Below are 15,752 nucleotides of genomic sequence, written 5' to 3'. Positions count from 1 at the left end.
TTATATCTTAAAAACAATTGTTTTGTTTCTGTTTTTGGTATTTTTAGAAGCTTTTACTCAAGTCCTAACATAATTTCCAGTGGGAGATTTTAGTCTCTTTGTCAATTCATGTATGTATATGGTACCGATATTTTCTCTTTTTAAACTCCTTTTCTTGTTCACTTTCTTCTCTGTACAATAATAATAATAATTGTATGCATGTTTACCTCATTAAAAATTAATTACAATTTTCTGCTGGCAAATCCAACTTTTTATATTTTGACTAAATACTAGACTAAAATTGAAGAAAATTTATGAGATCATTTTATTTTCAAACAAAATCATAACTAATCAAAAAATTGCTATTTTTGAAATATAAATAATGAAATTTATAAATTAGATATTTCTAAGGATATCCCTGATATAGTTTCACTTTGTGTCCACACCCAAATCTCATGTCAAATGGTAATTTCCAGGTGTTGAGAGAAAGACCTGGTGGAAGGTGATTGGATCATGGGGTCGGTACACCACCATGCTGTTCCCATGATAGTGAGTAAGTTCTCCACAAGAGCTGGTGGTTTCATAAGGGGCTCTTTCCCCTTCACTTATCTCTCTCCTGCCACCTTGTGAAGAAGGTGCCTGCTTCCCCTTCCCCTTCCAGCATGATTGTACATTTCCTGAGGCCTCCTCAGCCGTGTGTAACTATGAATCAATTAAGCCTCTTTCTTTAGGAATTACCCAGTCTCAGATATTACTTTATAGCAGTCTGAAAACAGACTAATACAAATAATTGGTACCAGGGATAGTGGGGTACTGTTATAAAGATAACCTGAAAATGTGGAAGCAACTTTGGAACTGAGTAACAGAAAGAGGTTGTAACAGTTTGGAGGGCTCAAAAGAAGACAGGAAGATGTGGGAAAGTTTGGAACTTCCTACAGACTTGCTGAATTTTTTTTTTTTTACCAAAATGTTGATAGTGATATGGACCACAAAGTCCAGGCTGAGGTGGTCTTAGAGATAAGGAACTTTTTGGGAACTGGAACAAAGGTGACTCTTGCTCTGCTTTAGCAAGGAGACTCAAAGACATTTTGCCCCTGCCCTAGAAAACCGTGAAACTTTGAACTTGAGAGATGATTTCAGGTATCTGGTGGAAGAAATTTCTAAGCAGCAAAGCATTCCTAGTGGTGATCTGGTTGATTCTGAAAGCATTCAGTTTTATGCATTCACAAAGAGATGGTTTTAAGTTGGAACTTATGTTTAAAAAGGAAGCAGAACATAAATTTGGAAAATTTGTAGCCTGACCATGGGGTAGAAAAGAAAAACAGCCCATTATATGGGGAGGAATGCAAGCTGGCCTGGGGAAAGTGTCTCCAGGGCACGTCAGAGATCTTCATGGCATCCACCCGCATCATAGGCCTGGAGGCCTAGAAGGAACAAATGGTTTCATGGGTTGGGCCCACGGCCCTGCTACTGTGTGCAGCCTCAGGACTTGGTACCCTGTGTTCAGCTGCTAAAGGTACAGCTGTGACTAGAAAGGGCCAAGGTGCAGCTTAGCCTTTATGAATTATCTGGTCTTCGGTATTTCTTTTTAGCAGTGTGAAAGTGGACTAATATACTCTCCCTCAGGACATTTTCCTGACTTAACCTTTCATGTTATATGTGCCACAGCTATTTTCAAAACTTCATTTAAAGGTAAACATTATTATAGTGAATAATAGAAATATAGCCCAACTACAATTATGATTTTCATGTTTAACAGTCATTGCCTGTATTTAGTGGACTCCAGCTTTTTAATGTAGCATTCAAATGTAGCATAGCATTCATCTATTCTTAGCTTCCAGGTATTTTACACTTTTCCTTTCAAGTTTCTGGTAAGCATCTAGACTTCATGTGCTTAATCTTTGTGCTCACGTTCTGTTTTCTGACTAGAATGGTTTTCTTAAATGTTTTTTCCCAGTTGGGCTCCTCTTATATTTTGCCACTTCTCTAAAGCCTTCCCTGTGCTAAAATATAACTTTTTATATATCAACTTTCACATAACACATTGTATCATAATTGAATATTACCTTGTTTTTGAAGCAGGGAATGCACATTTCCTTTTATGTTGTTTGCACTTCATAACCATTTTTTAAATTAATAAGTGAATTGAGATGGAAAAGAGTTGGAGTTTTACAAAATTTTTTTTTTTTGTTCATTGTCAATAGAGTTATTGGAAAACATTGACTTTTTATAGAGTTTTAAAAATAGTGGTTTTGCCTTGCATGTGAAGAAAGTAAAGAAACCTGAAAATAAAAAGCAGACCTCAAAATAATCTGTGATTACCCCCATGTTTGCGAAGGCCAATTTACTAACTCATGGTCTGCTACAAATAAATGATGACAGCAGTTTAAGTGAAATAAATGACGATGAACGAAGGTAAAATGTATGTCTTATATAAGAAATCTCTGGGAATACCCCATCAAAAAGTGGGCAAAGAATATGAACGGACACTTCTCAAAGGAAGACATTTACATGGCCAACAAACATATGAAAAAAAGCTCATTACCACTGGTCATTAGAGAAATGCAAATCAAAACCACAATGAGATACCATCTCATGACAGTTAGAATGGTGATCATTAAAAAGTCAAGAAACAACAGATGCTAGAGAGGATGTGGAGAAATAGGAACACTTTTACACTGTTGGTGGGAGTGTAAATTAGTTCGACCATTGTGGAAGACAGTGTGGCAACTCCTCAAGGATCTAGAACCAGAAATACCATTTGACCCAGTAATCCCATTACATGGTAAATACCCAAAATATTATAAATCATTCTACTGTAAAGACACATGCACACTTATGTTTATTGCAGCACTATATAGCAAAGACTTGGAACCAACCCAAAGGCCCATCAGTGATAGACTAAATCAAGAAATTGTGGCACATATACACCATGGAGTACTGTGTAGCCACAAAAAAGGATGAGTTCATGTCCTTTCCAGGGACATGAAGGCAGCTGGAAACATCACTGTCAGCAAACTAACACAGGAACGGAAAACCAAACCAAACACTGCATGTTCTCACTCATAAGTGGGAGTTGAACAATAACACATGGACACAGGGAAGGGAACTTCACACACTGGGATCTGTCAGGCAAGGGGAGGGATAACAGGAAAAATATTTAATGCTTGCGGGACTTAAAACCTAAATGACGGGTTGATAGGTGCAGCAAATCACCATGGCACATGTATACCTATGTAACAAACCTGCACGTTCTCTACGTGTATCCCAGAACTTAAAAAAAAAAAAAGGTAGGCTGGGCGCGATGGCTCATGCCTGTAATCCCAGCAGTTTGGAAGCCTGAGGCGGGCAGATCACCTGAGGTTGGGAGTTTGAGACCAGCCTGACCAATATGGTGAAACCCTGTCTCTACTAAAAATACAAAATTTGCCAGGCATGGTGGCACATGCATGTAATCCCAGCTACTTGGGAGGCTGAGGCAGGAGAATTGCTTGAACCCGGGTGATGGAGGTTGTGGTGAGCCAAGATCGCACCGTTGCACTCCAGCCTGGGCAAGAAGAGTGAAACTTCATCTAAAAAAAAAAAAAAAAAAAGGAAAAAAAGAAAAAAATCTCCAGGAAGGAATGTTAACACTGATTACTTTTTTTTTGGAAATAGAATAATGTAGTCTCTCAAAGCTGGAGAGTACTAAACTATATCAATGCTGTTGAAAGATTGATTACAATAAGTATTAGTGACTTTGACTGGGAGCAGTTTCAATAAATGGTAGCCATGGAACTCTGTAGTAGATGAACGTAGACAACTCTTGAGAGAAACTTTACTGGTAAAGGCAATAGAGAAATGGGCAGTAATTGAAAAAGAATATGGGATTTTAGGGAGTTTTCTCTCTTTTTGTATTTCAGAACAGAAATTTTTAGAGTATTATTATTATTTTTACTTTTGGGAGTGATCCATAATAGAAGAACATGTTTATGAAATGTAATTTTGTAGAATTCAGCTGTGAATCCATCTGGTCCTGGACTTTTTTTGGTGGGTAGGCTATTAATTGTTGCCTCAATTTCAGAGCCTGCTATTGGTCTATTCAGGGATTCAACTTCTTCCTGGTTTAGTCTTGGGAGAGTGTAAGTGTCCAGGAAATTATCCATTTCTTCTAGATTTTCTAGTTGATTTGCGTAGAGGTGTTTATAGTATTCTCTGATGGTAGTTTGTATTTCTGTGGGGTCGGTGGTGATATCCCCTTATCATTTTTTATTGCATCTATTTGATTCCTCTCTCTTTTCTTCTTTATTAGTCTAGCTAGCGGTCTGTCAATTTTGTTGATCTTTTCAAAAAACCAACTCCTGGATTCATTGATTTTTTGGAGGGTTTTTTGTGTCTCTATCTCCTTCAGTTCTGCTCTGATCTTAGTTATTTCTTGCCTTCTGCTAGCTTTTGAATGTGTTTGCTCTTGCCTCTCTAGTTCTTTTAATTGTGATGTTAGAGTGTCAATTTTAGATCTCTCCTGCTTTCTCTTGTGGGCATTTAGTGCTATAAATTTCCCTCTACACACTGCTTTAAATGTGTCCCAGAGATTCTGGTATGTTGTATCTTTGTTCTCAGTGAAATCAAAGAGGACACAAACAAATGGAAGAACATACCATGCTCATGGATAGGAAGAATCAATATCGTGAAAATGGCCATACTGCCCAAGGTTATTTATAGATTCAATGCCATCCCCATCAAGCTACCAATGACTTTCTTCACAGAATTGGAAAAAACTGCTTTAAAGTTCATATGGAACCAAAAAAGAGCCCGCATTGCCAAGACAATCCTAAGTCAAAAGGACAAAGCTGGAGGCATCACGCTACCTGACTTCAAACTATACTACAAGGCTACAGTAACCAAAACAGCATGGTACTGGTACCACAACAGAGATATAGACCAATGGAACAGAACAGAGTCCTCAGAAATAATACCACACATCTACAGCCATCTGATCTGTGACAAACCTGAGAGAAACAAGAAATGGGGAAAGGATTCCCTATTTAATAAATGGTGCTGGGAAAATTGGCTAGCCATAAGTAGAAAGCTGAAACTGGATCCTTTCCTTACCCCTTATACGAAAATTAATTCAAGATGGATTAGAGACTTAAATGTTAGACCTAATACCATAAAAACCCTAGAAGAAAATCTAGGTAGTACCATTCAGGACATAGGCATGGGCAAGGACTTCATGTCTAAAACACCAAAAGCAACGGCAGCAAAAGCAAAAATTGACACATGGGATCTAATTAAACTAAAGAGCTTTTGCACAGCCAAAGAAACTACCATCAGAGTGAACAGGCAACCTACAGAATGGGAAAAAATTTTTGCAATCTACTCATCTGACAAAGGGCTAATATCCAGAATCTACCAAGAACTCAAACAAATATACAAGAAAAAAGCAAACAACCCCATCAAAAAGTGGGGAAAGGATATGAACAGACATTTCTCAAAAGAAGACATCCATACAGCCAACAGACACATGAAAAAATGCTCATCATCACTGGCCATCAGAGAAATGCAAATCAAAACCACAATGAGATACCATCTCACACCAGTTAGAATGGCAATCATTAAGAAGTCAGGAAACAACAGGTGTTGGAGAGGATGTGGAGAAATAGGAACACTTTTACACTGTTGGTGGGATTGTAAACTAGTTCAACCACTATGGAAAACAGTATGGCGATTCCTCAAGGATCTAGAACTAGATGTACCATATGACCCAGCCATCCCACTACTGGGTATATACCCAAAGGATTATAAATTACTCTACTACAAAGACACATGCACACGTTTGTTTATTGCGGCACTATTCACAATAGCAAAGACTTGGAATCAACCCAAATGTCCATCTGTGACAGACTGGATTAAGAAAATGTGGCACATATACACCATGGAATACTATGCAGCCATCAAAAAGGATGAGTTTGCGTCCTTTGTAGGGACATGGATGCAGCTGGAAACCATCATTCTTAGCAAACTGTCACAAGAAGAGAAAACCAAACACCGCATGTTCTCACTCATAGGTGGGAACTGAACAATGAGATCACTTGGACTCGGGAAGGGGAACATCACACACTGGGGCCTATCATGGGGAGGGGGGAGGAGGGAGGGATTGCATTGGGGAGTTATACATGATATAAACGTCATGCACATGTACCCTAGAACTTAAAGTATAATAAAAAAAAAAAAAAACAATAACAGAAAAAAAAAAAAAAAAAAACAATAACAGAAAAAAAAAAAAAAAAAGAAATGTAATTTTGTTTACATGGTTGCATGTCTAAGCATTAGACAGCTTGATTCATTATCTTTTATGGGTGTTTAGCAAACTAATTGTCCTTAGAACTTCTATTCATGTATAGTTTTGTTTTGTTTTGTTTTCTGAGACAGAGTCTTGCACTGTCACCCAGGCTGTAGTGCAGTGGTGCGATCTTGGCTCACTGCAACTTCTGCCTCCCAGGTTCAAGCAGTTCTCCTGCCTCAGCCTCCCAAGTGGCTGGGACTACAGGCGTGTGCCACCACGCCTGGCTAATTTTTGTATTTTTAGTAGAGACGGGGTTTCACCACGTAGACCAGGCTGGTCTTGAACTCCTGACCTCAGGTGATCCGCCTGCCTTGGCCTCCCAAAGTGCTAGGATTACAGGGGTGAGCCACCACACCTGGCGTATTCATGTATAGTTTTGTGATTAGAGTTGTTTTTTCAGAATTGGTTCAGAAGTGTAACATGTTAGTATAACTGAACATCTAGATGATGACCTAAAACTTAAACTATCATACACAGATTTAAAAAAATAATTATAATAAAAATCCACACACTTAGGCCATGATGAATAGAACTTAAATATTTCATTATAATTGTACATATTGCAGTACCTCTGACAGTAGCCATGATTTGCTGAGGTACTTATTCTAAAATATCAGGTGTATCAACTTTATAGTTTTTTAGATTCTGGGGAGTAGGGAAGGATTTTGTTCATGAACTTGAGAAAAGCAAACTATTGACAAATCATTGCAGATTGTTACTTCAAGATTGTAAAGTTCGAAAGCATCAAAACCGTGTTTCCCTGGGACAACAGTGTCATCAGCATGTATTGTGTGCTCAACGAATGTTTGTTGAATGCATGAATAAACAGTTAAAGAGATGCATGAATGCCGTTGATGAATTTCTTTTAAAAAATAAATTTTTAGTGTTTTCAAAGTAGTAGTTTCCAAACTTGCCTCTGTATAAAGTCTTTTTAGTTTTTTAAGTGTAAGATTCAGAAATTATTAGTTATAATTACAGCCAAAAATGTAATAGTATGGATGCATCTGAGATAATATAAGACTATCATATCTCTTTAAAACACTTGGAAATAAATATTACTTTCACAAGATATTGCAAAACACATGTTTTGGAGGCAGAATTATTGGGTTTCAATGTTGTATAGACTACTGATCAGCTCTGTGGGCTGGGGAAATTTATATGGCCTTTCCGTGCCCAGTTTCTCCCTTTATAAAATCTCTAATATGTTACCTACCTCACAGAATTGTTATGATAATTAAAATCAGCTTGACAAATGCACAGTGTTTAGAATGATGCATAGTGCCTGAAAAATAAGTCGTGAAAAGCTAATATTATCGTTAAAAAAGGTTCCCCTCATATAAGAATGTAAGTAATACGTTCCAAATAGGTTTTAGTGTCAGTAGAAGCTTGTTTTTATTGTAAAGGACAACAATGAGAAGTCCTAGTATATTTATTTCTTTTTATTATACTTTAAGTTCCAGGGTACATGTGCACAACGTGCAGGTTTGTTACATATGTATACATGTGCCATGTTGGTGTGCTGCACCCATTAACTCGTCATTTACATTAGGTATATCTCCTAATGCTATCCCTCCCCCCACCCCCTCCCCACAAAGGACCCAGTGTGTGATATTCCCCTTCCTGTGTCCAAGCGATCTCATTGTTCAATTCCTACCTATGAGTGAGAACATTTGGTATTTGGTTTTCTGTTCTTGCGATAGTTTGCTGAGAATGATGGTTTCAAGCTGCATCCACGTTCCTACAAAGGACACGAATTCATCCTTTTTAATGGCTGCATAGTATTCCATGGTGTATATGTGCCACATTTTCTTAATCCAGTCTGTCTCTGATGGACATTTGGGTTGATTCCAAGTCTTTGCTACTGTGAATAGTGCTGCAATAAACATACGTGTGCATGTATCTTTATAGCAGCATGATTTATAATCCTTTGGGTATATACCCAGTATTGGGATGGCTGGGTCATATGGTACTTCTAGTTCTAGATCCTTGAGGAGTCGCCATACTGTTTTCCATAATGGTTGAACTAGTTTACAATCCCACCAACAGTGTAAAAGTGTTCCTATTTCTCCACATCCTCTCCAGCACCTGTTGTTTCCTGATTATTTAATGATTGCCATTCTAACTGGTGTGAGATGGTATCTCATTGTGGTTTTGATTTGCAGTTCTCTGATGGCCAGTGATGAGGAGCATTTTTTCATGTGTCTGTTGGCTGTATGAATGTCTTCTTTTGATGAGTGTCTGTTCATATCCTTTACCCACTTTTTGATGGTGTTGTTTTTTTTTTTCTTGTAAATTTGTTTGAGTTCTTTGTAGGTTCTGGATATTAGCCCTTTGTCAGATGAGTAGATTGCAAAAATTTTCTCCCATTCTGTAGGTTGCCTGTTCACTCTGATGGTAGTTTCTTTTGCTGTGCAGAAGCTCTTTAGTTTAATTAGATCCCATTTGTCAATTTTGGCTTTTGTTGCCGTTGCTTTTGGTGTTTTAGACATGAAGTCCTTGCCCATGCCTATGTCCTGAATGGCATTCCCTAGGTTTTCTTCTAGGGTTTTTATGGTTTTAGGTCTAACCTTTAAGTCTCTAATCCATCTTGAATTAATTTCTGTATAAGGAGTAAGGAAAGGATCCAGTTTCAGCTTTCTACTTATGGCTAGCCAATTTTCCCAGCATCATTTATTAAATAGGGAATCCTTTCCCCATTTCTTGTTTCTCTCAGGTTTGTCAAAGATCAGATGGCTGTATATATGTGTTATTATTTCTGAGGGCTCTGTTCTGTTTAATTTGCCAATATCTCTGTTTTGGTACTAGTACCATGCTGTTTTGGTTACTGTAGCCTTGTAGTGTAGTTTGAAGTCAGGTAGCATGATGCCTCCAGCTTTGCTCTTTTGGCTTAGGATTGTCTTGGCAATGCGGGCTCTTTTTTGGTTCCATATGAACTTTAAAGCAATTTTTTTCCAATTCTGTGAAGAAAGTCATTGGTAGCTTAATAGGGATGGCATTGAATCTATAAATTACTTTGGGCAGTATGGCCATTTTCACAGTATTGATTCTTCCTATCCATGAGCATGGTATGTTCTTCCATTTGTTTGTGTCCTCAGTATTTTACTGAGCAGTGATTTGTAGTTCTCCTTGAAGAGGTCCTTTACATCCCTTGCAAGTTGGATTCCTAGGTATTTTATTCTCTTTGAAGCTATTGTGAATGGGAGATCATTCATGATTTGGCTCTCTGTTTGTCTGTTACTGGTGTATAAGAATGCTTGTGATTTTTGCACGTTGATTTTGTAATGTGAGACTTTGCTGAAGTTGCTTATCAGCTTAAGGAGATTTTGGGCGGAGACAATGAGGTTTTCTAAGTATATAATCATGTCATCTGTGAACAGGGGCAATTTGACTTCCTCCTTTCCTAACTGAATACCCTTGATTTCTTTCTCTTGCCTGATTTCTCTAGTCAGAACTTCCAACACTATGTTGAATAGTAATGATGAAAGAGGGCATCCCTGTCTTTTGCCAGTTTTCAAAGGGAATGCTTCCAGTTTTTGCTCATTCAGTATGATATTGGCTGTGGGTTTGTCATAAATAGGTCTTTTTATTTTGAGATACGTTCCATCAATACCGAATTTATTGAACGTTTTTAGCAAGAAGGGCTGTTGAATTTTGTCAAAGGCCTTTTCTGCATCTATTGAGATAATCATGTGGTTTTTGTCTTTGGTTCTGTTTATATGCTGGATTGCGTTTTTTGATTTGTGTATGTTCAACCAGCCTTGCATCCCAGGGATGAAGCCCACTTGATCATGGTGGATGAGCTTTTTGATATGCTACTGGATTTGGTTTGCCAGTATTTTATTGAGGATTTTTGTATCAATGTTCATCAGGGATATTGGTCTAAAACTCTCATTCTTTGTTGTATCTCTGCCAGGCTTTGGTATCAGGATGGTGTTGGCTTCATAAAATGAGTTAGGGAGGATTCCCTCTTTTTCTATTGATTGGGATAGTTTCAGAAGGAATGGTACCAACTCCTCCTTGTACTCTGGTAGAATTCAGCTGTGAATCCATCTGGTCCTGGACTTTTTTTGGTTGGTAGGCTGTTAATTATTGCCTCAACTTCAGAGCCTGCTATTGGTCTATTCAGGGATTCAACTTCTTCCTGGTTTAGTGTTGGGAGAGTGTAAGCATCCAGGAAATTATCCATTTCTTCTGGGTTTTCTAGTTTATTTGTGTACAGGTGTTTATAGTATTCTCTGATGGTAGTTTGTGTTTCTGTGGGGTCAGTGATGATATTCCCTTTATCATTTTTTATTGCATCTATTTGATTCTTCTCTCTTTTCTTCTTTATTCGTCTTGCTAGTGGTCTATCAATTTTGTTTATCTTTTCAAAAAACCAACTCCTGGATTCATTGATTTTTTGGAGGGTTTTTTGTGTCTCTATCTCCTTCAGTTCTGCTCTGATCTTATTTGTTTCTTGCCTTCTGCTAGCTTTTGGATGTGTTTGCTGTTGCTTCTCTAGTTCTTTTAATTGTGATGTTAGGGTGTCAGTTTTCAATCTTTCTAGCTTTCTCTTGTGGGTATTTAGTGCTATAAATGTCCCTCCACACACTGCTTTAAATGTGTCCCAGAGATTCTGGTATGTTGTATCTTTGTTCTCATTGGTTTCAAAGAACATCTTTATTTCTGCCTTCATTTCGTTGTATACCCGGTAGTCATTTAGGAGCAGATTGTTCAGTTTCCATGTAGTTGAGCGGTTTTGGTTGAGTTTCTTAGTCCTGAGTTCTAGTTTGATTGTGCTGTGGTCTGAGAGACAGTTTGTTATAATTTCTATTTGTTTACATTTGCTGAGGCATGCTTTGCTTCCAATTTTGTGGTCAATTTTGGAATAAGTGTGATGTGGTGCTGAGAAGAATGTATGTTCTGTTGATTCGGGGGTGGATAGTTCTGTCGATGTCTGTTACGTCTGCTTGGTGTGGAGTTGATTTCAATTCCTGGATATCCTTGTAAACTTTCTGTCTCATTGATCTGTCTAATGTTGACAGTGGGGTGTTAAAGTCTCCCATTTTTATTGTATTGGAATCTAAGTCTCTTTGTAAGTCTCTAGGGACATGCTTTATGAATCTGGGTGCTCCTGTATTGGGTGCATATATATTTAAGATCGTTAGCTCTTCCTGGTGAATTGATCCCTTTACCATTATGTAATGGCCTTCTTTATCTCTTTTGATCTTTGATGGTTTAAAGTCTGTTTTATCAGAGACTAGGATTGCAACTCCTGCTTTTTTTTGTTTTCCATTTGCTTGGTAGATCTTTCTCCAACCCTTTATTTTGAGCCTCTGTGTGTCTCTGCATGTGAGATGGGTCTCCTGAATACAGCAAACTGATGAGTCTTGACTCTTTATCCAATTTGCCAGTCTGTGTCTTTTAATTGGACTATTTAGTCCATTTACATTTAAGATTAATATTGTTATGTGTGAACTTGATCCTGTCATTATATTAGTTCGTTATTTTGCTCGTTAGTTGATGCAGTTTCTTCCCAGCATCGATGGACTTTACATGTTGGCATTTTTGCAATGGCTGGTATCTGTTGTTCCTTTCCATGTTTAGTGCTTCCTTCAGGATCTCTTGTAGGGCAGGCCTGGTGGTGACAACATCTCTAAGCATTTGCTTGTCTGTAAAGGATTTTATTTCTCCTTCACTTATGAAACTTAGTTTGGCTGGATATGAAATTCTGGGTTGAAAATTCTTTCTTTAGGAATGTTGAATATTGGCCCCCACTCTCTTCTGGCTTGGAGAGTTTCTGCCGAGAGATCTGCTGTTAGTCTGATGGGCTTCCCTTTGTGGGTAACCCGACCTTTCTCTCTGGCTGCCCTTAAGATTTTTTCCTTCATTTCAACTTTGGTGAATCTGACAATTATGTGTCTTGGAGTTGCTATTCTCGAGGAGTATCTTTGTGGTGTTCTTTGTATTTCCTGAATTTGAATGTTCGCCTGCCTTAGTAGTTTGGGGATGTTCTCCTGGATGATATCCTGCAGAGTGTTTTCCAACTTGTTTCCCTTTTCTCCATCACTTTCAGGCACCCCAATCAGATGTAGATTTTGTCTTTTCACATAATCCCATATTTCTTGGAGGCTTTGTCCATTTCTTTTTCCTCTTTTTTCTCTACACTTCTCTTCTCGCTTCATTTCATTCATTTGATCTTCAATCTCTGATACTCTTTCTTCCAGTTGATCGAGTCGGTTACTGACACTTGTGCATTTGTCACATAGTTCTCGTGTTATAGTTTTCATTCCTATCAGTTCTTTTAAGGACATCTCTGCATTGATTATTCTAGTTAGGCATTCATCAAATCTTTTTTGCAAGGTTTTTAGTTTCTTTGTGCTGATTACATAGTTTCTCCTTTAGCTCTGAGAAGTTTGATCGACTGAAGCCTTCTCTTAACTTGTCAAAGTCATTCTCCATCCAGCTTTGCTCCATTGCTGGCGATGAGCTGCATTCCTTTGGAGGGTGTGATGCGCTCTGATTTTTTGAATTTCCAGCTTTTCTGCACTGCTTTTCCCCCATCTTTGTGGTTTTATCTGCCTTTGGTCTTTGATGATGGTTATATACTGATGGGGTTTTGGTGTGGGTGTCCTTTCTATTTATTAGTTTTCCTTCTAACAGTCCAGACCCTCAGCTGCAGGTCTTTTGGAGTTTGCTTGAGGTCCACTCCAGACCCTGTTTGCCTGGGTATCAGCAGTGGAGGCTGCAGAAGATAGAATATTGCTGAACAGTGAGTATTGCTGTCTGATTCTTGATCTAGAAGCCTCGTCTCAGGGGTGTACCCAGCCATGTGAGGTGTGAGGTCTTGGTCTGCACCTAGTAGGGGATGTCTCCCAGTTAGGCTACTCAGAGGTCAGGGACCCACTTGAGCAGGAAGTCTGTCCATTGTCACATCTCAACCTCCATGCTGGGAGATCCACTGCTCTCTTCAAAGCTGTCAGACAGGGTCATTTACCTCTGCCGAGGTTTCTGTTGCTTTTTGTTTAGCTATGCCCTGTCCCCAGAGGTGGAGTCTACAGAGGCAGGCAGGCCTCCTTTAGCTGTGGTGGGCTCCACCCAGTTCAAGCTTCCCAACGGCTTTGTTTACCTACTTAAGCCTCAACAATGGTGGGCGCCCCTCCCCCAGCCTCGCTGCCACCTTGCAGTTAGATCTCAGACTGCTGTGCTAGCAATGAGGGAGGCTCTCTGGGTGTGGGACCCTACAGGCCAGGTGTGGGATATAATCTCCCGGTGTGCCATTTGCTAAGACCGTTGGTAAAGCACACTATTAGGGTGGGAGTTACCCGATTTTCCAGGTGTTGTGTCTCACTTTCCTTTGGCTAAGAAAAGGAATTCCCTTCCCCCTTGCACTTTCCCAGTGAGGTGATGCCTTGCCCTGCTTCAGCTCTTGCTGGTTGGGCTGCACCCACAGACCAGCACCAACTGTCCGACACGCTCCAGTGAGATGAACGTGGTACCTCAGTTGAAAATGCAGAAATCACCCATCTTCTGTGTCACTCACACTGGGAGCTGGAGGCTGGAGCTGTTCCTATTTGGCCATCTTGGGCGTGCCCCCCGGTATATTTATTTCTATCACATAATACAAGTAATGTGTTTTTCCTTTTGCCTTGACTGTCAGAAAGCTTGATCTAAATCTGTTTCTTTGTAATGATATTATTACCATATTTCGTCTCCCTTAATGTTACTCTTTCTTTTTATAGTTTAATTCCCCTTGTGGAAAATAATTATATTTACATTACCTGTTAAAAATGACCTGAACACTTAATGAAAAGAAGAAATAACTTATAAATGCATTGATTTTATATAATAAAATAATAGTTTTGGATATTCTTTGTATTTTATGTGTTTACTATTTGTCTAAAAGGAATTGTTTCTTTTTTCAGCCCTGAAAAGAAATTTAATGAAAAGAACAAGGTATTGTAAAATTAAATTATCTAAAACATTATTGTTAAGAAAAAAGTACATTATAAAAGGTACAGTGAGAATCTTTTGTTATAAAGACATTTAGTTAGAAAGAAAGGCCTTGGACGGGCATGGTGTTTCACACTTGTAATCCCAGCACTTTGGGAGTCCCAGCCAGGCAGATCACAAGGTCTGGAGTTTGAGACCAGCCTGGACAACATGGTGAAACCCTGTCTCTAATAAAATTAACCAGGCGTGGTGGCATATGCTTGTAATCCCAGCTACTCGGGAGGCTGAGGCAGGAGAATTGCTTGAACTTGGGAAGTGGAGGTTTTAGTGAGCTGAAATGGCGCTATTGCACTCCAGCTTGGGTAACAGAGTGAGACTCTGTCTCAAAGAAAACAAAAAAAAGAAAAGGGCTTAGTAAAAGAAAAAAGGGCTTAAGAAAGAGTAGTCATTTATAATGGTACCCTTTTAATAAAAGTCTATTGTTTTAAGAAGTGCCTGTGGTTTTGCTCATATAAAAAGATGAATAAATACCACTTCTGTACATCTACTATATTCTGTAAATATTTTGAGGACATTTGAAGCAGTATTATTTATCTTACAGGTCAAAAGCGAAATACATTCAGTGGATGACCTTGATGACATAACGTGGCCATCTGAAATAGCCTCAGAGGATTATGATTTGCTTTACCCTAATTATGAGACTTTTATGTTGCTCACTGAACAACTCAAAATGGATTTTAATGGTAGGACCATTGCATAAGTAGAATGAGTTTTTGTATATCCTACAGTAATATTTGCACACATTGCTTAGCATTGCACTATAGAATACTGACGTGTTATAGTGTTGCTTATCTGAGAAATATGTTTAACGTTAAAATAGACTGAGAAATAATGTATATTGTATACCAAAGAGCTATGATAACTCCACTGTACCTTTCTTAGTATGAAGGGCAGTATCAGCCTTTTTGTTAACTCTACTTCTCTCGTACGCCTTCTTCCCAGATCAGGTTACCATTCTGTCACACTCGGAATACTGAAATAACCTTAGAACTGTTTTTCCCACTACCCCACTTCCTGAGACCATGGTCTACTCTGAAACTATAATTATTAATTTTTAAAAATTCAGATCTGGTGTTGTCTCTTGCTTATAACTCAGCTTACCACTTGCCATTGCTATAAGGTTAAGATTTGAATACTCGAGGTCTCTCCTGCATCATTTAATACACTTTTTTCCTCTGTGTCCTAGCCATTGTCTTAGATGTTTATTCCTGCAATTGATAGCTTTAGTGAGTTATAACTGATACACGATAGACTGCACATATATAAGGTGTACAATTTGATAAGTTTTGGCGTATATATGCACATGTGAAGCCATCACCATAATCAAGAGCGATATCATACCCATCATCCATAAAAGTGTCTTCCTGTCCCTTTGTATTCCTGTATTGAGAAACTGCTAAATGTTTAAGTATTTGTGCTATTTTCCATTCCCATCAGCAGTATATGATGATTCTCA

General features: G+C 38.5%; 1 protein-coding gene across 1 annotated transcript in view; it reads left to right on the top strand.

The window, feature by feature from the left end:
• LOC117079595 (POTE ankyrin domain family member A-like) overlaps positions 1 to 14,996 on the top strand; it is a 50,037-nt gene extending 35,041 nt beyond the window's left edge. The window contains 2 exon segments of the mRNA XM_033203615.1: positions 14,209 to 14,239; positions 14,838 to 14,996. Coding sequence (XP_033059506.1) covers positions 14,209 to 14,239; positions 14,838 to 14,996 — 190 coding nt within the window.
• Positions 14,997 to 15,752: the final 756 nt, after the last annotated feature.

Source organism: Trachypithecus francoisi, unplaced genomic scaffold (genome assembly GCF_009764315.1).
Source record: "Trachypithecus francoisi isolate TF-2019V2 unplaced genomic scaffold, Tfra_2.0 Lachesis_group7, whole genome shotgun sequence".
NCBI lineage: Eukaryota > Metazoa > Chordata > Mammalia > Primates > Cercopithecidae > Trachypithecus > Trachypithecus francoisi.
This window is presented reverse-complemented; position numbering and strand designations above follow the sequence as displayed.